This window comes from Myodes glareolus, chromosome 14 (genome assembly GCF_982192425.1).
Source record: "Myodes glareolus chromosome 14, mMyoGla1.1, whole genome shotgun sequence".
Lineage (NCBI taxonomy): Eukaryota > Metazoa > Chordata > Mammalia > Rodentia > Cricetidae > Myodes > Myodes glareolus.
In genome coordinates, this window is record NC_142039.1 from 41,124,290 (window position 1) to 41,146,027 (window position 21,738).

Below are 21,738 nucleotides of genomic sequence, written 5' to 3' on the forward strand. Positions count from 1 at the left end.
GTTTTACCCTTAGCTGATTTTGACAGCAAATCATTATCATGTCTGGACGCGGCAAGCAGGGTGGCAAGGCCCGCGCCAAGGCCAAAACCCGCTCCTCCCGGGCCGGCCTGCAGTTCCCCGTGGGCCGCGTGCACCGCCTCCTCCGCAAGGGCAACTACTCTGAGCGGGTGGGCGCTGGCGCCCCGGTGTACCTGGCGGCCGTGCTGGAGTACCTGACGGCCGAGATCCTGGAGCTGGCTGGCAACGCGGCCCGCGACAACAAGAAGACGCGCATCATCCCGCGCCACCTGCAGCTGGCCATCCGCAACGACGAGGAGCTCAACAAGCTGCTGGGCCGCGTGACGATCGCGCAGGGCGGCGTCCTGCCCAACATCCAGGCGGTGCTGCTGCCCAAGAAGACCGAGAGCAGCCACAAGGCCAAGGGAAAATAAGACGATTGAGCGTGGCTTTTTTTTCTTTAAACCAAAGGCTCTTTTCAGAGCCACCACCTTTTCATATAGAGAGTATGGTAACCAGAACCATTTTCTACTTAACATGCTAAGCCCTTTATGTTATTGTAAAGTATCGAACCATATCGCGATTAATAAAACCAAATATCAAGGTAGATAGTTGCATTGACTTGAGTAAGGCAGAGAAATTCCGAATATCGCATGAACATGCTGGTATACTTTGTACACAATTTACCTTATTCAGCGCAGTAGTGTCTTGCAAAATAATTTTGAGGTTAGGAGGCCGAAAGTATTGGAGAAGTTACTGTGAACCAAAAGGATTTTTATGAAAATCGTTAGGATAAGGCTGTATTTAAAGTGACAAGGCAACATTCAGAGGCCAGCTCACATGTCTTACCCTTATTTTCACGCAGGTCTGTTTACTGGTCTCATTCCAAATACTCTAGGACTCTGTGGCTACAACATTGAAATCCAGCCACTAGAATGGAAAAGTGAGTGAATGCCTAGAGAGGGTGGCGAACATGTTTTTCCGGAATGTTTTTGGCATCTAGAGCGTCCTGTTTTAAAGTTGGGATTTCTTGTCCTCAAATTCTACAAGCGGTTAAATACAAGACAAGCGTGGAATAAAATTTAAGAATGATCGGGCGTATTAAATGGCTGTAAGCTGCTAAAACATTTCTTAGCATTCTAATAAGTGTGCAAGAGATAGCCAATCACAGTCCGACGTCCTCCGCCAATAGTAATATGGCGCGGGACTTTTGAAAAGTATGCAATCCTATCAGATTGTTTCTCTGTGGGGAGGAGGGAAACACAAGCGCTTGCATGCGTTTGCGCCTGTGCGAACGTAACCCTATATAAAGGCAACCCTTCTGCAGTTTTGTTACCTCATTTCTTCTACTCTTTTGTGCTATGGCTCGTACCAAGCAGACCGCTCGCAAGTCCACCGGCGGCAAGGCCCCGCGCAAGCAGCTGGCCACCAAAGCTGCCCGCAAGAGCGCCCCGGCCACCGGCGGCGTGAAGAAGCCTCACCGCTATCGGCCCGGTACCGTGGCGCTGCGCGAGATCCGGCGCTACCAGAAGTCGACCGAGCTGCTGATCCGCAAGCTGCCGTTCCAGCGGCTGGTGCGCGAGATCGCGCAGGACTTCAAGACCGACCTGCGCTTCCAGAGCTCGGCCGTCATGGCGCTGCAGGAGGCCTGCGAGGCCTACCTGGTGGGTCTGTTCGAGGACACCAACCTGTGCGCCATTCACGCCAAACGAGTCACCATCATGCCCAAGGACATCCAGCTGGCCCGCCGCATCCGCGGGGAGAGGGCATAAATCCTTTTCTTGTATAACTACTTTTAAAGGCTCTTCTTAGAGCCACCCACCATACAAAAAAGATCTGTAATGTCCATTTCCATTTTGTCAGGTTCGTTGCCAAAACCAATAAAATTGTAACTGCGAATCTGTTCACCCAGATTTCAAGTGGTAACTGGTATTTAGCAGTCATTTCGTCTCCTACCCACCAGTAAATTCCTTAGCAAACCCTTTGGACTCCCCCCCCCCCCTCTTTTAAAAATGGAGTTTCATTATATATAGCCTGTCCTCAGTGCAGGTAACTTTGTATCCCAGAATGGTCTGGACTTGGGAGATTTCTGCCCCTCCAAATGCTGCGATGAAATTAAAGATGCTCAGCATTGTGCCAGACCTTTTGCGCTTTTTATTTTTGAGATTCTGATACTTCACGTTTTTCTTTAGTTACTTGTGTTCAGTTATCTTATTTAGGAAGCTATTCACCTGGTCACTTGTTTTATTCTACAGGTTGTGATAACGGTTTTTGTTGTAGGACCTCAAGGCTGACTTTTAAGAAACTGCCAGTGACTGATGGAAGAAGACACCTTGACATTTGGAAGCTACTAACTCCACCTAGATGATGCTCAAAACACTTTCTGAACACTATTCTATGAAGAGCCATGAGGACTGATTAAGGTGGTAACTTTTGTTTGTAATCAACTTTCTCCACTCCAGAGAGAACTCTGATTTTATCCCGTAAATCCCCTTTGTGCAGCCTTATGCCTTACAGGAGCCTTTCACTTCAAGGCTTCTGTGCCTTCTGCATACTTTTTCTTTGTAAAAAGCCAATGATTGACTATCCCCAAAGACAAAATATTTGTTTCCCTTTTTTAAAAATCAGTTTTTCCCCAATAAGCAGTTTTTAAAAATTCTGCAGACTTTGTAAATGAATACTTTGCCTCCAGTTGCATTCAATTACTTAGAAAATTTGGTGCAATACAGCTTCAGGATCGAGTATCTATCTATCTATCTATCTATCTATCTATCTATCTATCGCGTACCTCAATGTGTAACACATAATCATGAGATTGTGTGACCCGGCTGGCCTGAAACTCAAGAGTACCTGGTCCTGCTCCCAAATGATGGGATTAAAGGTGAGTAACACAAGCTGCAGATCCAGGGTTTTGGCAATCTTTCCTGACCTCCCCTCATCAAGTCATGAGTGTCCTAGATGATGCAGATGCCAATGGGTGTGCATTTAAACGTTCTGGTGAAACTACAGGTGGCTTGCCCTAATGTTTTTAATTTCGGCCTGTAAAGACATCGACAATACAGCTTTTAAAAGGTAATTCTAAAAAACTGATCCAATAAGCCACTGTACTTATGATTGGATTTTACCAACTCCCAAAATGTTACATTACAGTATACTAAGGTAATTTGAATTTCCTTAATAGCCAAAATAACTTACACAAAGAAGGCTGTAAGTATGACGTTCAGAAATAAAGGTTAGTGGATGATCATGAACATCTTGTGTATGTGATGTTTTCAAAAAAGAACTTTTTGAAACCTCAAAACACCCACTAACGGGACCCATACAAAGAGGTATGGGGACTGACTAGGCACCTACACAATGTAACATTAACATAATTTCAAGAGCATTTTTACAGACTAACATTGCAGATGTTAGGCCAAATAGGACTGACCTTCCAAACAGTTCACACAGCATCTCGATACTTATGCTGCTACATCAGCATATTCGACAGAAAGATTTATGCATGTAACAGCTATTTCATAAGACTTGTGGGTGGCTCTGAAAAGAGCCTTTGGTTTAAGAGCGAGACGGGAGCGCTCACTTGGAGCTGGTGTACTTGGTGACGGCCTTGGTGCCCTCGGACACGGCGTGCTTGGCCAGCTCCCCGGGCAGCAGCAGGCGCACGGCCGTCTGGATCTCCCGAGACGTGATGGTCGAGCGCTTGTTGTAGTGCGCCAGGCGTGACGCCTCGCCCGCGATGCGCTCGAAGATGTCATTGACGAACGAGTTCATGATGCCCATGGCCTTGGAGGAGATGCCGGTGTCGGGGTGGACCTGCTTCAGCACCTTGTACACGTACACCGAGTAGCTCTCCTTGCGGCTGCGCTTGCGCTTCTTGCCGTCCTTCTTCTGCACCTTGGTCACGGCCTTCTTGGAGCCCTTCTTCGGGGCGGGCGCGGACTTTGCAGGCTCAGGCATGTTGAAAATCGTAGGTTTTGAAAACACAAGCAATGCTTTGGAAAAATGGCCTCTGCCCTCCGTGCTATTTAAACAAAGCTGAGGATATCAAAGCTCGAGACTAAGTAAACGTCATACACTTACTGTCCAATCAGAGGAACGGATTTTGGCCAGCAATTACCTTAATGCATGTACTGAAGTACAACGCCGATAGCCGACTATGTAAATGAAGTCTGATTTTTCTTGTTTCTTATTGGCTGGAATTAGCCAATAGACTCCGTATACGCAAATGAGACAAAACAGTTTTTTTTAAGAGTCGTTGCGACAGTACTCTACTTTTATAAACTAACAGAAATTATTTTGTCAGTAGTATCCATGATTTGTGTCACGCTAGATATATAGGCCAGGTATACATTCTAGCTTCATATAATGTTGGTTTCATGATTTGAAAGTTTGTGAAGCACACGGAGGGAACACAGCAGAAATTATTCATCTAAGGCTTCTAGAAGTCAAAGTCGTAATTACTCTACAGTCCGGTTTACATGGCAGGTTTTTTTTTTCTTTCTCAAAAACCAAGGGAAGTGCCACAATTGCAACAGCAGTGAAATTTTAATGATCCTCGGTCATAGTTTTTGGTTGACCACTCTAGCGTTTACTTTGAATATACATACTTAATTCGCTTGTCGGGGGATAAGGCAATTACCAAGGTCATGAATTTATTAAAAGGTAGACAAAATAGAGTGTTTGTGCCTGTCTGATACACCACATTTCCGTCTGGATAGGAAGATGCTCCCTTTCCTTTCCGCAACTATAATATAAGGAAAAATACAAAATTAAGCAATAGCAACCAAGTTCTACGAATACTCCTTTAAGCTTTTCAGGCGTCGCCAAAAATATCAATAGTAGCTCTTTCTAATTTGTTGGTAAGCAAAATTAACAATTAAGATACTTAGTGGCAACAATATATATACATATTGTTATGTATTTACGATATATATACATATATACATATATATGTGGAAGTAGTATATGACAAATTATCGCCGTATAATGTAGAACATTTCTATTGGTTACAAATTTTAAAATTGAGGTCTGTTACCCAATTATCAAGCATTTCCGTAATCGTCATTCATGGCGTGGCCTTTGACGGTTCCAACCAATCAGGAATACCTTGCCTTTATAAATTTGAACCAACACATTTCAAACTTACATTTTTCTCTCTTCTCTAATAATGGCTCGTACCAAGCAGACCGCTCGCAAGTCCACCGGCGGCAAGGCCCCGCGCAAGCAGCTGGCCACCAAAGCTGCCCGCAAGAGCGCCCCGGCCACCGGCGGCGTGAAGAAGCCTCACCGCTATCGGCCCGGTACCGTGGCGCTGCGCGAGATCCGGCGCTACCAGAAGTCGACCGAGCTGCTGATCCGCAAGCTGCCGTTCCAGCGGCTGGTGCGCGAGATCGCGCAGGACTTCAAGACCGACCTGCGCTTCCAGAGCTCGGCCGTCATGGCGCTGCAGGAAGCCAGCGAGGCCTACCTGGTGGGTCTGTTTGAGGACACCAACCTGTGCGCCATTCACGCCAAACGAGTCACCATCATGCCCAAGGACATCCAACTTGCCCGCCGCATTCGTGGAGAGAGGGCCTAATTCAATATTGCCCAACACAAAAAACCCAAAGGCTCTTTTAAGAGCCACCTTCACCTGTCTATGATGAGACCTGTCACACTTTGTTTTAAGTTACAAACTTCCTATCATAGTGTTTTCATTTTTTTGGTTCCATAAGGAATATAGCTATATCTTTCATTCTTATTTTCTACTAGATTGTTTTAACCAATTCGTTATGCTATTGGCAGTACTGTTTTGTGTGGGAGGTACTCCAATGCAAGTCTTGTACTTATGTTCCCCCCACACCCCCTTTTTATGCTTCTTAGAAAGTACCCGAGGCCACTGTAAATGGAATATTGCCGGTAGAGCACTTTGTAGGTGGAAGCAGAGCAGGTTTTCCGCAGGTTGTGCTCAAGTATTTAAATCCCTGTAGCAGGACGGTCATCAATTACCCCTTGTCCCTTGACGTTTTTGCATCCAATTGTCCCATATTCATTTGTCCGTGCAATGTAGAATTTTGCAAGTAATCTCTAGAGTACGTGCGCTGAATAATCCTTTACGCAGGTTTATAACTAAGGAATTTACTCTCACTTGAGCTGCGTGTATGTGCCTAAACCTAGTTTCCGCCCTTCCTTACAGTTTTCCACTGAGGACTTAACCCTATGTATCAGCATAGTGAATTTTCCTCCTGTACTCTGTGTGCATTCGGGGCTAGCACGGGAAGAGTCTGTGCAAGCACTGCGCCAAGCGCCACAGCAAAGCCCATCCAAGAGTGATACATCCCTCTTGTATCACTAAGAGGACCATTCATTCACCTCCTGGCCCGACCGGGGTTGTCAAGCGCGCAGATCAACCTCATCTAGGAGGAGGAGGGGTGCTGAAGGTGTTCGCGGAGAGTGTGCACCTACGCAGACGATGCCAACCAAGCACAAGACTCACAGACATATACGTGGTCCATGCCCTGAGGAGATGCGCTACAGCTGGTACTTGGGCCCAGTTTCTTTCACAGGCTCTTTTCAGGGATAAGATCTTTTAAGAACTCACACCTCACTCCGCTGGTAACTCGCTAATGGAATGAAGACTTTGTTCCCCCGTCTGCTTGTTACAAACTTGCATCTCCTTTATCAACAACACAGTCAAAAACGGTTAATCTTTTAAGGTTTTTCTATATTTGGAGTCTTTTGTTTTGTTTTTGTTAACAGCGTCATACTCCTACAGCCTTGCTTTAATCTATAGCGATGCTCCTTATTTTCCCACGCACTGGGATGGCTGTTTTAGAAGAAATATTAGGACAGTATGCCGCACATGAAAGTACTACATTTTGTTACCAAGTCTATCAAATGTAACTTTCCTTGCGTTTGTTCATATGATGTAATTTAGCCGCACTAAGCACTTGGGAGGCAGAGGAAGAAGAGGAAGAGAGGCTGGCCTGTTCTACATATTGAGCTCCAGGACAGCCAAGGCTCCACAGAGAAATGCTGTCTCAAAACAAAGAAAGAAAGAGACAGACAGATTATAGATCCTCACCTTTCTCAATCTTGTTTCCAGTAAGTAAGTGAGCCTGTTAAATCCCATCTTAAGTGGAGCAGACACCAGTATCCACTAGAATGTGGAATGTTCTATGGGACACTTGTTTCTAAAAAAAAAAAAAAATAATAATCCTGTCATTAAGACAAGTGGAGCTATGTTTGTAGGCGATCATATATCTCAAGGTCTAGGTTCTAGGCTAACATACATCTCAAGTCATGTATATTGGGGTCATGGTGTTATATGTCTATAATTCTAGAATCTGAGTGATGGAGGAAAGAACACCAGCTGTTCAAGTGAACTTCAAGGAAATGGCTACTTCGTGGACAGACAGCCCTAGCTTCACGGGACCTTGATTTAAAAGTAAAACAACAACAACAACAACAACAACAAAATAACTGGGGTAGGGATTTATAGTTCAAGTTTAAAACAGACTTGAACAATATATAGTAGCCAGGCAAAAAATACTTAATTGATTTATGGTTCCTAAGAGTAGTCACACTTAAATAGAGAAAACAGATGGGAATTGGATGGTATATTTGGGGGCCTTTTCTTTTTTAAACTTTACTTTTGTTTTTCATTCTAGATGACAATTATGAAGTTTCATGTTGAAATATTCAGGAATAAAATTTCATGTCTATTACTTTCAAATGCTTTAGACCAGTAAGTCTCTCTCTCTCTCTCTCTCTCTCTCTCTCTCTCTTTCTCTCTCTCTCTCTCTCACACACAAACACACACACACACACACACACACACACACACACACACTATAGTTGTTGCTGGTGGTAGAAGATAAAATTATGTATCTGATTTCATTCATTATTTTTAGTAAAAATTTTGGAAATTAAATGGGTGATAAAATTTTGTTAGAAACTCTTTAGTGCTATTTCATAAAAGAGAACAAGGTCCTCTCAGCAGCTAAGTAGAAAAGGCCTACCTCTGATGACACTCTGGAAGCTGCATGGCTCACTGCTCCAAGGTGCTAACTGTGGGCATGAACATTATTTCATGTTTCATGAACATTATTTCCTTGTTTTGGGGCTAGATTCTGAAGTGAGTTGGAATGGGAGGATGTACAAAGGGGGCATTCTAGGCAATACTGGCAAAAGTTAGTAGGGATGTCAGATTACGATGAAACAAGGGACACTAAACAGTTTAATACTGAGGCTGTGGAGAACAGGTATGTGAGGAGGGAGCACAGACCTGTTAAGTATTGAACAAGGAAGGTTTCTTATAAATTGAGAAATGCAGAGCTAATTTTATGCCTCCCGGTCTACTGGAGTGAGCTGTGGAATGACCCAGGAGTGTCAAAGCTACAGTTTACCACAGAGATATGCTAGACTCTTCAAGCACTGACACCCAGACCAGAGGACAAGGGCCCAGTGCTCACTTTTTACTAGGTCCCGCCCTTCTGCCTTCTCAGACTCACAGTCAACCACCTGTGCCTATTCCTTTCAGGCCTTCTTCAGTTACTACACAACTGTCCTGGCTCCTGGGGTACAGATTGAGTTTCACCACACTACATGGATTTATGAACAGGAATATATATTAAATAAAAAGTTGTATGTTATGGCTGGAATGTGGCTCAAAGTCAAAAAGCTACAGACAAAAGCAAGTGGTTTTGTATGGGGTCACCTTGCTACTTAGAACTGAGGTTTTCTGAGAGAAAGCTCTTTCTAGGAAGAAGGACTAGGTGGTAAGTTGTTTGGATTGTTTTTAAATCCCAACAGGCTAAAAGGATTCAAAAAGTATTTTTCTTCTAAGTCAAGGTTTTGCTCTTAATTTAATTCTACATGGGTATTCTTGCTCAAAAATCGCATTGCCATATTGCAGGCCAAAGAGATCTATCTAGAGCGTAGTCAGTTTTGCTTTTACATCCTTTAATTTTATTGGGTCTGAGTACTCACTGTGTTAGGTTCTTTACTGGCATTACTTGGTCCAGGTAGCAAGGGGTAGACTAAAACACTATTGTTCTTATAAATGCAGACAAAACCACAAAGGTACATGATACTTTCATTTGGGAAAAAAAATATAGAAACGTTCAGTTTAGATAGAACAATTTTAAGGCCTCTCTGGACACTGTACTACTTAAAAGGGTGAAAAGCTGATCTCATTTTCTTTGGGGGCTTGGATGTTTTCCCTATCATTGTGGAAAGATGACAACCAAAGAAAACAGAATCCAAATACAAACGGGAAAAACTGGATGTGTGCCACTAAGTGTGTAATCTTAACGTTGGTTAAATTAGGAGTCAGAATTGTGCTTTTGGACCCTTTTTCCACTGGAGTTATTTATGCGGAACTGATGTGCAGGCGCCTTAGGTATGGAGACAAATCTAACAGTATTACAGAGAGCAATACTCTTGACTATTTCAAGTTTAGTTCCCTTATGATTGCCTTGGTATTAAAGTACAATTCCTGCCTGCAGTTTGAGTGACCTAACCCAGCTTGTTTGTAAAACGAACAGAGTTTAAGTACTTCCTCAGTACTCTCCACCTTATTCTAAGATGTCTGGGGTCCGCCATTTTTAACCCGTCAGGAATTTTTCGTGAGAAACGCATCAAGCCCTTTTCAAGATAAAGTGGGTGGCCCTGAAAAGGGCCTTTATTGGAAGCGAACCTGTAACAGTTAGCCGCCGAAGCCGTAGAGGGTGCGGCCCTGGCGCTTGAGCGCGTAGACCACGTCCATGGCGGTGACGGTCTTGCGCTTGGCGTGCTCCGTGTAGGTGACCGCGTCGCGGATCACGTTCTCCAGGAACACCTTCAGCACCCCGCGGGTCTCCTCGTAGATGAGGCCGGAGATGCGCTTGACTCCGCCACGCCGGGCCAGGCGGCGGATGGCGGGCTTGGTGATGCCCTGGATGTTGTCGCGCAGGACCTTGCGGTGGCGCTTGGCGCCGCCTTTGCCCAGGCCTTTACCGCCCTTGCCACGACCAGACATTATGGTGAAGCTGAGAGAATGAAACTCAAGCTGCCCAAGCGCCCTCTACAGCTGCTATATATACGAGGACTGCGGACCTTTTAGGAAACTGAAAAGGCGCGGGCGGGAAGGTGCTTCAGTATCCGCCCCTCTCCTTCACTGACTGACTGCTATTGCCCATAGGGAGACGCAGGCGCTGTGGTGTGTGGGGAAATGGGAGTCCATTTCCATGGGAGTCTTGCAGTTCTCAGGCACTAGTGTGTCTCCTTCAGGGCTGTGCTTGTGGATTCTGCTAAACACTCATCATTTGTAAAAAAAAAAAAAAAAAAAAAAAAAAAAAACGGAGATTTTGGCCATACACTTGCCTACAAAGTCAGACATAGTATATGCATAGTATATACTATAAGATTGCCTTTTAAGTGTAAGATTTTTAAAAAAGCGAAGTCTCAGTTTTCGCAAGTATTATTAAATCTGACTGCCCCTACAAGTTCCGTTTTCAAATCCGTACGAAGGGGGCTGGTATATACTATATGTACATATACATATAGAATACATATATTTAACACACACACACACACACACACACACACACGCGCGCGCACAATGCTGTTTAAACTGGGAAAATGAAGACTCGCCCTGGCTGAAGATCTATCCCTCTTTTAATAAAAGCTCTTGCTGCTCGGGGAGGATACTGTATCTCATGGCCTTGTCTGTGGCAAGGAAACAGTGAACAACACTTGCAAATTAAACAAAAGTATCACTGAAATTCTGTAAACTAACACTTCAGTAATATGTGGCTGAAGTAAGGCGGTCACACACATCCCTGCCATGTCTGATACATGAGTTTCTGTTTTCTCACACCACACAATTTGAGTCAGTGTCTTTTTTGCACTACAGAATTAATTATAATTTCTTGATTTTTTTTTTTGAGGCAGTGGAGTCTTGCAATACACACTAGTCCAGAATGAAATCAAACCTGAGCCAAGTTTCCTTCTTAAGTCTGTGGTGCTGGTATGAGCCTCAACGTTGTCTGGAGAGGTCATCTGGAAGATGTGCTTTAGCTAGTGCTTGCCTGAGAAACTTCTGTGATGATGGAAGATTATACATATATTGTAAATTATATATATAATGTAAATTACGTATGTAAAACACGATATATATATATTTACACATAATCCCAAGCACTAAGAAGTTACTTGAAATTTACCTTATCCCAGTTAACCCCAGAGATCTCTTACATTCCTTTATAGAAAGGCACCGGTTGTATGAACCATTGACTGTAAATGCCAGAATGCCCAAACTGTGAGAACACCAGGGTTAAGCAACAAAGTGGCATCCTCTTCCCCACCTAAGGAACTCAAAGGCCACTTAAGGGGAAACTAAATTCGGGTGAGGGGTCGGATGTGGCATCAGCTCAGCATATCCCCGGCTGTTGCCTACTTTCCCAGTGAGGCAGCACTAGCCCAGCTCTGTTGACCTTGTCGTGAAACCTGTTAAACACACAGTGTCAGTTATGCAGATTGTGGATGGAAATGTATCACCCATAGGAGAGCAGGCCTTTCTAAAGACAAGGAAGGTTCAGAATACTGTTCAAGTATACTAGAAGCTATTCAGCTTCCAAATGTAAGAGATATTACAGATGAGGGGAAAGTGTGTGGTGAGGGCAAGGAAACTGGATATTTGGAAGTCTTCATTTAAATATTTAAGAGTGTCCATTTTAGAAAATAAAATTAATTCAGACTGGTTGTACTTGGATATGTTTCAAGTTGCTATAATCTTCATGTAATGTCAATGGAAAGGGATGTAAAACTGATAGCCCTATTTTTTTTATAGACATTTCGGGCATACTTGATCCTACTAATGTTGTCTTCTTCCCCTTATTTTTTCTCTTCTTGATATTATTCTTATTATTACTTTCTGAAACAGGGTTTCTCTGCATAGTCCTGTCATGAAGCTTGCTCTGTAGATCAGGCTGGTCTCAGATTCAGAGATCCACCTGCCTCTGCTTCCAGAGTGTTAGGATTAAAGGAGTGGAGCCCCACCACCTGGCTGGTACTTATTTTATGCATCCACCCTTTCCTGCAGTTTTTGAAAGTCTTTAGATTTTAGGATGCCCAAGAACATGTCCTGCAGGATAAATCATGAAACTGTTATCTCTCAGCTGTTTCTATGGAAATGGTGTACATTTCTGTGTGTCTGTCTAACTTGAAATCGATAGAAGATGAAGTCGTATGTTTCATGGCTGTCATTTAGCTTAGGAATTTTTTATTATCTCTTCTTAATCTCTATAAAACAGTTCAAGGATTACTAAAGTGGATAACCCGCTCTTTCAGGATGTAAGTAGATTTTGGATTCAACAAAACCATCTTTTTGATGTTACCCTCCAAAAAAAATGAGTGAAAAATGAGTGAAGGTTCTTGTGGATTTCAGTTTGTCGTCTCTACGGTTGATTCAGGGTTTAAGAACCTTGTTCTTGCTAATTGTAGTAATGAGAAGTAGCCAGGCCACAGCAGTTAGAAAGTTAACTGTATGCAGTATGTCCTCTCTCTGGAAATACATGGAAATGTTCTTGGTGAAGTCAAGTCTTACATCCAGGAACATCATAGATTACCAAAAAATTAGGAACCAGTATTTAGTGGTTCTCTTGTATGGGGATTTTAAAAATTCATGGTGCCAAGTAAGAGTTGTGCAAGAATGAAATGGTAACCTCTGCTCAGTGAATAAATACAAGTATGCAAGTCCAGTAAGTAGTAAGCAACTGTTATGATGTTTACAGAGATGAATGCAGCTATGAAAAATTTCAAATGAGAACTTTAATCCTGTCCTCAGGTGTAGGCAATGCAAAGGTTTACATAAAACAGGAAAGGGCTGCTCTGCTCCCTGTGATGACTGCTGTGGACAGTGACTCTGGAGATGACACAAACAGCTCCTTCTGTGTATTCGAAAAACACCACACAAGGGAATCACTGACTGATTTAGATCCAGTCTGATCAGCTGAACAATTCTGTACGTAGCATATATGTTTTAATGATTTATATCATCACATGTATTTATAGCCCAGAGACTTGATTACTTTTGATTTTGCTGAATAAGTGATCGTTTTTCATCATGCCCTGTTATTTGTATGTGGTTAGGTAAGTAAGTGTGACGAGAAGATATCTTTAGCACTGACTAGTCTGTCTTGTGTTAACAACCTAAGGATATCTTTAAATCATTAACTTTATACCATAATGATATTTGGTGAATGTAAGGATTGTTAAAATATAACACCAAAACACTTTTCTTTATTTGCTTGATAAACTTGGGTCTTCAGTGAAATGAGTATTTGATGAAGCATATTACTTTTCTGCTTTGTTATCCAATAAGAACCCAACTATATCAACTTCATTTCATTGTAAAGTAACAGAAATAAGAGTTTTCAAGTCATTAATGCTTCCTCTGAAATGTTTGTTCACGTTCTCAGGTAGATACAACCAGCTAATAATGTTGCTTGTTACAGATTGTATTATATATGTAATAAGATCAGTAACCAGCAAAAAATTTCAGAAACATATCTTTTTTTCCAAAATCTGTCTATTTTTCAATATTGAACTTCAAATTATTTTAAAACACAGCAAGCATGCAGAAAATGCAGTGATAAGTTTGGCGGGGTGGAAAGCTTTACAAGTGTCCTGAAGTCATGTGATTTTAAACAAGGAATGTGTGGTCAAGTCAGGTTAAATCCCACTGTTCCTCAGGTTCTAGTTGCTAAACTTATGTTCCTTCTTCAGCTAGGTTTATTTTTTCCATAAATGTGAATTGCTCTTCACTGCTTCACTGAGTCTGAAGAAACGTGCTTAGAGCTGTTGATCAAGAACAGGAATGGCATAGACTCATCCCACCTCCCAAAAATGGTTAAATCAGTAAAACATGGAAACCGAGCCGAAATTACACATTGGTATGTCAAATATCTTAAGAAACAACCGATATTTTATACAATAATTATTCCCCAGGCACGCACAACTTTCCCATCTAGTGCCAATTCCTAGAGCTTGGTGCAGACAGCCCCGGGAGTGTCTGTGTTGTTGCTTCCGCGAAAAACCCGAATTTCCACACATATTTGAGTAAAGATAAGTTAATCTATATAATTTCGAAACGATGAGAATGTGCAGAACCATGTTCTGAAATAAAAGTTTGCGAATGATGGCGAGAGTAATAGTATTTTTAAGGAAAACCTTAAAGTTGTCTCAATTTACGTGAAGTTTGAAAGAGAGTTGGGGCAATCAGGGATGTTTCAGGCTGCCGATTTTGAATTTAGCCGTACAAATTATGGCAAGAATGAAGCCTACAGGCTCCCGGATAAGTTTCCCCCGAGTCCCCGATCATTTCGTGCTTATATTTCTTATATTTTTACTCTTTTTTAAGAGGCAACAAACACAGTCACAGGGCACAGCTGAAGATCCCTTCTCTGGCGGCGCGGCGCACGGCGCAGGGAACCAATCACCACGCAGCTTCTCTCTATATAAACCCAGAGCCTTCAGCAGTGGGAACAACCCTCTCTGACAGTTTGCGCTTACTTTTGGCTTTTCTAGCAAAGGCACCAAGCATGTCTGAGACCGCTCCTGCAGCGCCTGCTGCCCCCGCACCTGTGGAGAAGACACCTGTGAAGAAGAAGGCGAAGAAGACCGGCGCCGCGGCCGGGAAGCGCAAGGCGTCCGGACCCCCGGTGTCCGAGCTCATCACCAAGGCTGTGGCCGCCTCCAAGGAGCGCAGCGGCGTGTCCCTGGCCGCGCTCAAGAAGGCGCTGGCGGCTGCCGGCTACGATGTGGAGAAGAACAACAGCCGCATCAAGCTGGGGCTCAAGAGCCTGGTGAGCAAGGGCACCCTGGTGCAGACCAAGGGCACCGGCGCCTCCGGCTCCTTCAAGCTCAACAAGAAGGCGGCTTCCGGCGAGTCCAAGCCCAAAGCCAAGAAGACCGGGGCTGCCAAGGCTAAGAAGCCCGCGGGTGCAGCCAAGAAGCCCAAGAAGGCGACCGGTGCTGCCACACCCAAGAAAGCCGCCAAGAAGACCCCGAAGAAGGCGAAGAAGCCCGCGGCTGCTGCAGGCGCTAAGAAAGTTGCCAAGAGCCCGAAAAAGGTGAAGGCAGCTAAGCCCAAGAAGGCAGCCAAGAGCCCAGCCAAAGCCAAAGCCCCCAAGTCTAAGGCCACCAAGCCAAAGGCGGCCAAGCCGAAGGCCACCAAGGCAAAGAAGGCTGCCCCCCGCAAGAAGTAAAAGTGGCACGTCCTACTTTGAAAATCTCAAACGGCTCTTTTCAGAGCCACCCACGGATCTCATTCAAAAGAGCTGCACTTTTTCTGAGTAATACCTTGTCTCTTGTGGCATGGGTCAGCTGACACCAGCTATGCGGTTTGAAGCAAGGCAGTTTTTAATATTGTTTATATTTTTTAACTTTTGCTGACAAAGGCAGTTAATTCTTCTGAGTCCATACTTTGGGCTGCATATGGGTTCAAGTGCTCACTTCATGTCATAAGCAGATGGGTTGCTTTATCTCCATTTAGTTTTTTGCAAAAGCATGGAGAAGCATTGGCTTTTTGGGCTGTTAAGTGTCCATGGGCACTTTGCAATCGCAGCGTTGGCGGGAAGTCTTGTTTCTGGCGCCTAGGCGTGGTAATTATTTTTAACAAACCAATCCGACAATGGGGGTTACATGCTGTAGCTGAGTCTTTGAGCTTTCCTTTCCAATCGGTCTACAGACCGTGGTTTTGAGAACTGTCCAATCAGGCCATCCTGTCAGTTATGAGTGGCAAACGGTGCACCAATCAGATCGCCCCACTGCTTGTCCCAGACCTCTGGAATTCTGTCCACAGAGCATGAAAGGGTGAGATGTTAAATTTTTTGTTTTTTATTTGCCGAGAAATTGAAAGACCTTGTATTTCTCCATCTGCCTCCCCATCGGAATTTTCAGGGACTGGTCACATGTCACTGCTTACATTTGTGTAAGCTTTTTAAACATCCTGATGCTAAATTTTAGTAAAATGAAGCACCTTTGGCAGTTCATACACCACAGGTTTCTTCCTTTTGCGTCGTTTTGAACTTACCTGTTCTTTAGTTAACAGAGCAACAGACAACGTGAGGAAGGAAAAATCATTTTGGTAGACTCTGGTTTGCAGCTGGATTCATCACAGTTAGAGGGAGAAAAAGCTGAAATGAATTTGTGGTTGTCTTTCCCATTTTATCAATGTAGGTACAGAGGTACAGGCTTTCTTTTTCTTTTTTTTTTCTTTCCCCGGTGGGAGTCTGCTTTCTTTTCATCCTGACGATGTAAAAATTCTACAGATGCATTTAATGGAGCTCCTGGTAGTCAGAAATTACTGAATACTTAAATATTTTTTCATTATACATACTCGTGTGGTCGGAGGACAACTTGCCGCAGTCTTCCTGCGTGTTTGTCCCAGGCCTTGCAGCTGTTACATGTGGAGGCCTGAAAATGTGATTCCATTTCCACTTTGACCAAAGGTCAGAGTTCCAATTTACCTCCAGTTCCTTCAGGGTTATTGTGCTTCTACGTCAAAGGAAGGTTTCACCTACAGGTAGAACAGAGAATTCTGCCCTCTCAAGGCTATTGTCAACAGGTGTGGCTAATATCCAGACCCCGTTCTCCAGGAATAGAGAAGTAGATCTGTTCCTACCTCAAGCAAAAGTCTAAGGGTCCAAGTAAGGGTCCATTTCCTTTATAGAGATAACTTTGGATTTTACCCAGGGAGTGGTTTGTCTACAGAATGTTTTTGTCTAGGGTGTGAGTGTGACTTTTTTTGTTCTAGCAACAAAATATTTAACTATGACTGTAGCCCACAAATTTTAATTGGTCTGTTCATTTCCTTGTATCACGTTAAAGTAGTATTTATTTATTTTTTTGTCTTTCTTCTACCTTTTGAGGTCAGGGTATTTTAAGCAGATGGAAATTAAATGCAGGTGAATTTTTAGTACTCATGGGAATTCCCTTCCAGTACTATCCTGTTTCTCCATTTTATTATTTTCATTCACATCTTCATATTCTTTACTAATATTTTCTAAATCCCCATGCCTCTATCCTGGCAAGAAGTATTTTTGTTGAGGCTGGATCCTGACAATCACATGTGTATTTTATAAGCCGACATTTCAGCCTAGCATTTCCTTAAACGAATAGTGGACCACTTAGAGATGGTTCAGTAGGTAAAAAATCTTGTGGACAATAGTGAAGATCTGAGTTCAATCCTGGGACCCATATGATGGAATCAGACATCTGCAAGATGTTGTTTGACTTCTAAAGGCCGCGGACTGTGTAACACACACATGCACACACATACTCTCTCTCTCTCTTTCTCTCTCTCTCTCTCACACACACACACACACACTCACACACTCCCTTCCCAGATGTAGTTAAACTGTAGTGATAGGCACTGAATTTGAGTAATTTCACGTAATTAAAAATTAATTTTAAAGGAAAGGTAGCTTTCTATTACATTTGAACGTGCCTGTGACATGGTTTGGGTAATCAGATGCTTGCGATATACTCTGCAAGCTGGGTGGTGGTGCATGCCTTTAATCCCAGTACTAGGGAGATCCCAGAGGCAGGCGGATCTCTGTGAGTTAAGGGCCAGCCTGATCTATAAGGTCTAGTTCCAGGACAGGCTTCAAAGCTACAGAGAAACCCTGTCTCAAAAAAACAAAACAAAACAAAAAAACCCTAAAAAAAACCAAAACCAAAACCAAAAAAACCACTTCATTTGAAGTTACAGTTACAGTGTCTCCAAATGAAGTTCGTATCTGGGTGTTCCTCCTCCTATCTGCTGCAGGAGTAATCTGATGTTGCTAATGTGGGGGCCAGCCATGACAAGCTAAATATGGACAGGTTACCCAAAGGATGTTCTTTGCCAGAGTAGAACTTGGCCATTGATAAATTTAATAAGAGGCCGGTATCTCAGTATTTTAACCCGAGACAATGCCTGGCTGCAGGAGGAACCACAAGCTGAGATTACCCGACCTCCACCCAAGAACAGACCATGCAAAGGAAATGCCTGGCATTCCAACCGTTGTGGATAGGATCACCTGCCAGCGCACATTCTCCAGGACACCCCTAGACTGATGTCAGCCAATCAGAGGTCCTGAACCTCAGAAACCCCTCACCCCCACCTTTACTACTATAAAAACCCAATTCTAATTGAGCTCGGCCTCTGTGGTTATTCCGATACGTTGGAGTGTTGAGACCAAGTTTGCAAACTTGATTAAAATAAAGGCTAGTAACAACTTTTCTTATTTTGCATACTTTAAATACTTAAAAATTATTGTTTTTAAGAATGCATGTTTAACCGGGTGGTGGAGATGTATGCCTTTAATCCCAGCACTTGGGAGGCAGAGGCAGGTGGATCTCAGTGAGTTCGAGGCCTGCCTGGTCTACGGGACCTAGTTCCAGGACAGGCTCTAACGCTACACAGAAACCCTGTTTCGAAAAACAAATAAACAAAGAACAAAAAAAGAATGCATGCTTAGCTTTTCACAGCCTTTCGAGTGGGACAAGATCCAGTGGAAATGCCCTGGCCCTGTTGCTCTGCACACTGCTCAGGAGGCAGAGGTAGGACCATCTTTCCTCTGTGAATGTGCATTTGATTGAATTTATAAAGTCCCATGAACTGAATAGAATATTATCAGATATCAAGTGGATTTAGAGATTTAAATTACATATATCTTTATTAAAATGTATGTGAATACAGTGGGGGATATTTTTCTGACCCTTTCCTTTATGGCCTAGTTTATTATCTACTCCTTTTCTGCTGGAGCATGTAACTCCAAATTTAGGGAGATCTACAAAACAGAAAAACATCCCTATGTGAAATTTTAATATTTACAATGTGTGAATGCATTAGAATGTGGAAAAAAATAATTAAAAGGTATTTCTGAATTTTCTTGCATTTTGGCTACCATTTCTGTAAGATAAAATTTCTGACTATTTATGGATTACCCAGTAACCCCCCTCTTTTTTTTTTTAATCCATCATGGACGTATAAAACACTCTAATAACAATGGAGATGTAAAGAATGAAGTAGCTTGTAGTTTTACATAGCACAGGAGTCTTTGGGCTCCAACCGTGGGTAATTTCCACATTTCATTCTTCAGTAATTAGGCACTGCTAGAGACACAATTATGGAACTGTATATTCCCTATTTTAAAACCACTTTAAATTTTACTCTGGTTGAAGGAAAGTACATATGTACAGTGCTAATGATTTGTTTGCTTAGTTTCCCAGGTACCATCCAAGTGAGTGGCTCAGGAGGAATGTCTCAGGCTTTTTGTGTTTTTGAGCACCTGCTCCTGCCCCAGGGAGGAGAGGAGGAAAGCACTAACTCACACCACTGTGTAGAAATACGAAGGGAATGCATATGGATTGCTTCTGGTGTGCTATGTAAAGAAACCCAGCCAAGCCTCTTCCTCATTCTTTTTTGCCTCCGAGACGTGGCAGCCTTCTTTCTGGGGCTGGGCAGAGCTTCAGAACGGAAGATGCTGTATTGTGATCGACTTTGGACAATAAGGTTTGCGGATTTTTAAAATTATCCTGGTCATCCTCGTCATTAGTAGTATTGTTAGCTGCCAGATTAAAAGGTTGGTGAAGATGACGTTTAGTAATTATTGCTTACTTTGCAAAAGCTATCTCTGGTTTTCCTACGCTGGGGAAGGTAGATCCTATTTTCTACCCTTGTCTTAGACGGAGGTAGAGAGGAGAACCGCAGGTAAGAACTTTTATTTCTGAAGCTCATACTTAATTCATTATATCACTTTGATTTAAAAATTTTTGTTCTAAGGTGGTGGCACATGCCTTTAATCCCAGCACTTGGGAGGCAGAGACAGGCAGATCTCTATGAGTTCAAGGCCAGCCTGATCTCCAAGAGCTAGTTCCAGGGCAGGCTTCAAAGCTACAGAGAAACCTTGTCTCGGGGAAAATAAAAATTGTTCTATTTTATTATTTCATTTTATTTTCTTTTGAGGCAGGGTCTCACTATGTATCCTAGCCTTGCCTATATGTGTCACCTGATATAGACTAGGCTGGCTCATAGAGATTGTCCTGCTCCTGCTTACAGGCCTGGGGTTTAAAGGTGTGTTCCACCATGACAAAGCCCAGTTTTGAATTTCTGAGACAGGTCTTTGTCACTTATCCCACAATAGTCTTAAACTCATTTTATAGCTAAGAATAACTGTGAATTTTTATCTTCCCTTCATTTCTCAAGTTCTGGGATTACAGAAGAAGTTTTGCACATCTTCTGACACTTTAATTTTGAGGTATTTTGAAAAAAAAATATGCCTGTAAGCCTGAAGTGACTATACAACATTACACATTTCTTGGTGAATGCCCCACAGATGATCATTTTTTGGATAAGTATCAGCTCGTATGCACTAATGTGTGTGCCGATCAACGGCCTAGATACGGTTATTAGTTTTACATGTTTCAGTGTGGGAGGAAATATTTCGAGTTGGAAATGTTAACCATTTCACATTTTTTATTTTTAAATTAGAATTTGAACCTACAGTGTGAAAGCCTGGAGAAAGCTTTTAAAGACAGATTTTTATATTACTACATGTTGAAAATAAAGTACTCAAGTGTAATTAACCAAAAAAATAGATGTATTTAGATATTTTAAAAATGTCTTTATGTTACTAGTCATTTTGAGTTTAATAAAAGGTATATCTAATTTTCAAGATCTACATGTATGATCTTAACTGAATTATTTCATGATTCTTCTGAAAAGCATTTGTGTTATCAACTACTATTCTTATTGGTTGTCTTGACAGGCATTAGGTTTAGCAGCAATTGAAGTTGGGCGACGTCCTTTACGTGGTCAGATTCAGTGTCCACTTTCCTAGGGTGCTGAAACGGCAGAGGTATCGGGATTTCAGGGAATCTCATTGGGAGAAAGCTACCTCCTCTTTGCCAGTGGAATGAAACTGGTGTTCTAATCTGGCCTTGGATAGAAACATGGCATTCTGTTTTGGTTTAAAGATTAGAACATTGCCTGTTTATCATTTTGCTAAAAGACAGCCCCCCCCCCACCAAAAAAGGCTAATGTTTTGAAGATGTGTTAAAGACCTAGGAAAAACAATTATCCTTTTAATGGGATAATGTACCTAAATGTTCCAAGAAGTTCTTTTAAGATGATGTTCCCTGAAAAGTTTTCTAAGATCTAATTAAAAAAAGAATATATTTCACCCTGTCCTTTTCTCTTTTTCTTTCCTTTTGAGGCGGTCTCCCCACCCCCTCCGCCACCACCACTCCGCCTCCCAGAGACAGGGTTTCTCTGCAACAGCCCTGGCTTACTGAAACTTACTCTGTAAACCCGGCTGGCCTTATACTCATGAGATCCTCCTGCATCAGCCTCCGGAGTGCTGATTTTAAAGGCCTGTGCTGTCCCCACCCCCAATCAGAGTCTTACTGTGTATGTAATTCAGGCCTGAACTTGCTATCTAGACAAGGCCTGCCTCTCTGATAGTCAAGTCAGAGATTAAAGGCATAAACCACTATGTCTAGCTTTTCTTTATTATTATTGGGTTCAGAACAAAATAAATCCTAAGCTCGTTTTTCTTTCATACTCTGGGTTTCTGCTTTCTTCTAAAGAACTCCTTTTATTCTTTACAGCTGCTTGCCAACTCCAGGGGCTGAATCTCCTTTCTAGGACCACAATTCCAAGGACAAGGCCATTTTCTTTATCTTACCCATTTCCTTTTGCATCTGTAAAGGTTTTCAGTGTCTGTCATC

General features: G+C 42.7%; 6 protein-coding genes across 6 annotated transcripts; 4 read left to right on the forward strand and 2 right to left on the reverse strand.

The window, feature by feature from the left end:
- Positions 1-12: 12 nt before the first annotated feature.
- Positions 13-644, forward strand: LOC125396238 (histone H2A type 1-B-like). The gene has a single exon (XM_048428084.3). The coding sequence runs from the start codon at positions 39-41 to the stop codon at positions 429-431; it is 393 nt and encodes a 130-aa protein (XP_048284041.1). The 5' UTR covers positions 13-38; the 3' UTR covers positions 432-644.
- Positions 645-789: 145 nt separating this feature from the next.
- LOC146891994 (histone H3.1) lies at positions 790-1,923 on the forward strand. Its single transcript, XM_085699296.2, has one exon. The coding sequence runs from the start codon at positions 1,359-1,361 to the stop codon at positions 1,767-1,769; it is 411 nt and encodes a 136-aa protein (XP_085555422.1). The 5' UTR covers positions 790-1,358; the 3' UTR covers positions 1,770-1,923.
- A 1,556-nt stretch (positions 1,924-3,479) lies between these two features.
- On the reverse strand, positions 3,480-4,170 carry LOC125396244 (histone H2B type 2-F). The gene has a single exon (XM_048428089.3). It carries the CDS (start codon positions 3,952-3,954, stop codon positions 3,574-3,576), a length of 381 nt encoding a protein of 126 aa, XP_048284046.2. The 5' UTR covers positions 3,955-4,170; the 3' UTR covers positions 3,480-3,573.
- Positions 4,171-5,164: 994 nt separating this feature from the next.
- On the forward strand, positions 5,165-5,628 carry LOC125396233 (histone H3). The gene has a single exon (XM_085699295.2). It carries the CDS (start codon positions 5,165-5,167, stop codon positions 5,573-5,575), a length of 411 nt encoding a protein of 136 aa, XP_085555421.1. The 3' UTR covers positions 5,576-5,628.
- A 4,019-nt stretch (positions 5,629-9,647) lies between these two features.
- Positions 9,648-10,042, reverse strand: LOC125396248 (histone H4). Its single transcript, XM_048428095.3, has one exon. It carries the CDS (start codon positions 9,995-9,997, stop codon positions 9,686-9,688), a length of 312 nt encoding a protein of 103 aa, XP_048284052.1. The 5' UTR covers positions 9,998-10,042; the 3' UTR covers positions 9,648-9,685.
- Positions 10,043-14,520: 4,478 nt separating this feature from the next.
- Positions 14,521-16,015, forward strand: LOC125396228 (histone H1.3). The gene has a single exon (XM_048428074.3). The coding sequence runs from the start codon at positions 14,562-14,564 to the stop codon at positions 15,225-15,227; it is 666 nt and encodes a 221-aa protein (XP_048284031.1). The 5' UTR covers positions 14,521-14,561; the 3' UTR covers positions 15,228-16,015.
- Positions 16,016-21,738: the final 5,723 nt, after the last annotated feature.

Bases quoted from the DNA above. Each gene is read 5' to 3' on its own strand.
- LOC125396238 (XM_048428084.3), top strand. From the start codon at position 39: ATGTCTGGACGCGGCAAGCAGGGTGGCAAGGCCCGCGCCAAGGCCAAA.
- LOC125396233 (XM_085699295.2), top strand. From the start codon at position 5,165: ATGGCTCGTACCAAGCAGACCGCTCGCAAGTCCACCGGCGGCAAGGCC.
- LOC125396244 (XM_048428089.3), bottom strand. From the start codon at position 3,954: ATGCCTGAGCCTGCAAAGTCCGCGCCCGCCCCGAAGAAGGGCTCCAAG.
- LOC146891994 (XM_085699296.2), top strand. From the start codon at position 1,359: ATGGCTCGTACCAAGCAGACCGCTCGCAAGTCCACCGGCGGCAAGGCC.
- LOC125396228 (XM_048428074.3), top strand. From the start codon at position 14,562: ATGTCTGAGACCGCTCCTGCAGCGCCTGCTGCCCCCGCACCTGTGGAG.
- LOC125396248 (XM_048428095.3), bottom strand. From the start codon at position 9,997: ATGTCTGGTCGTGGCAAGGGCGGTAAAGGCCTGGGCAAAGGCGGCGCC.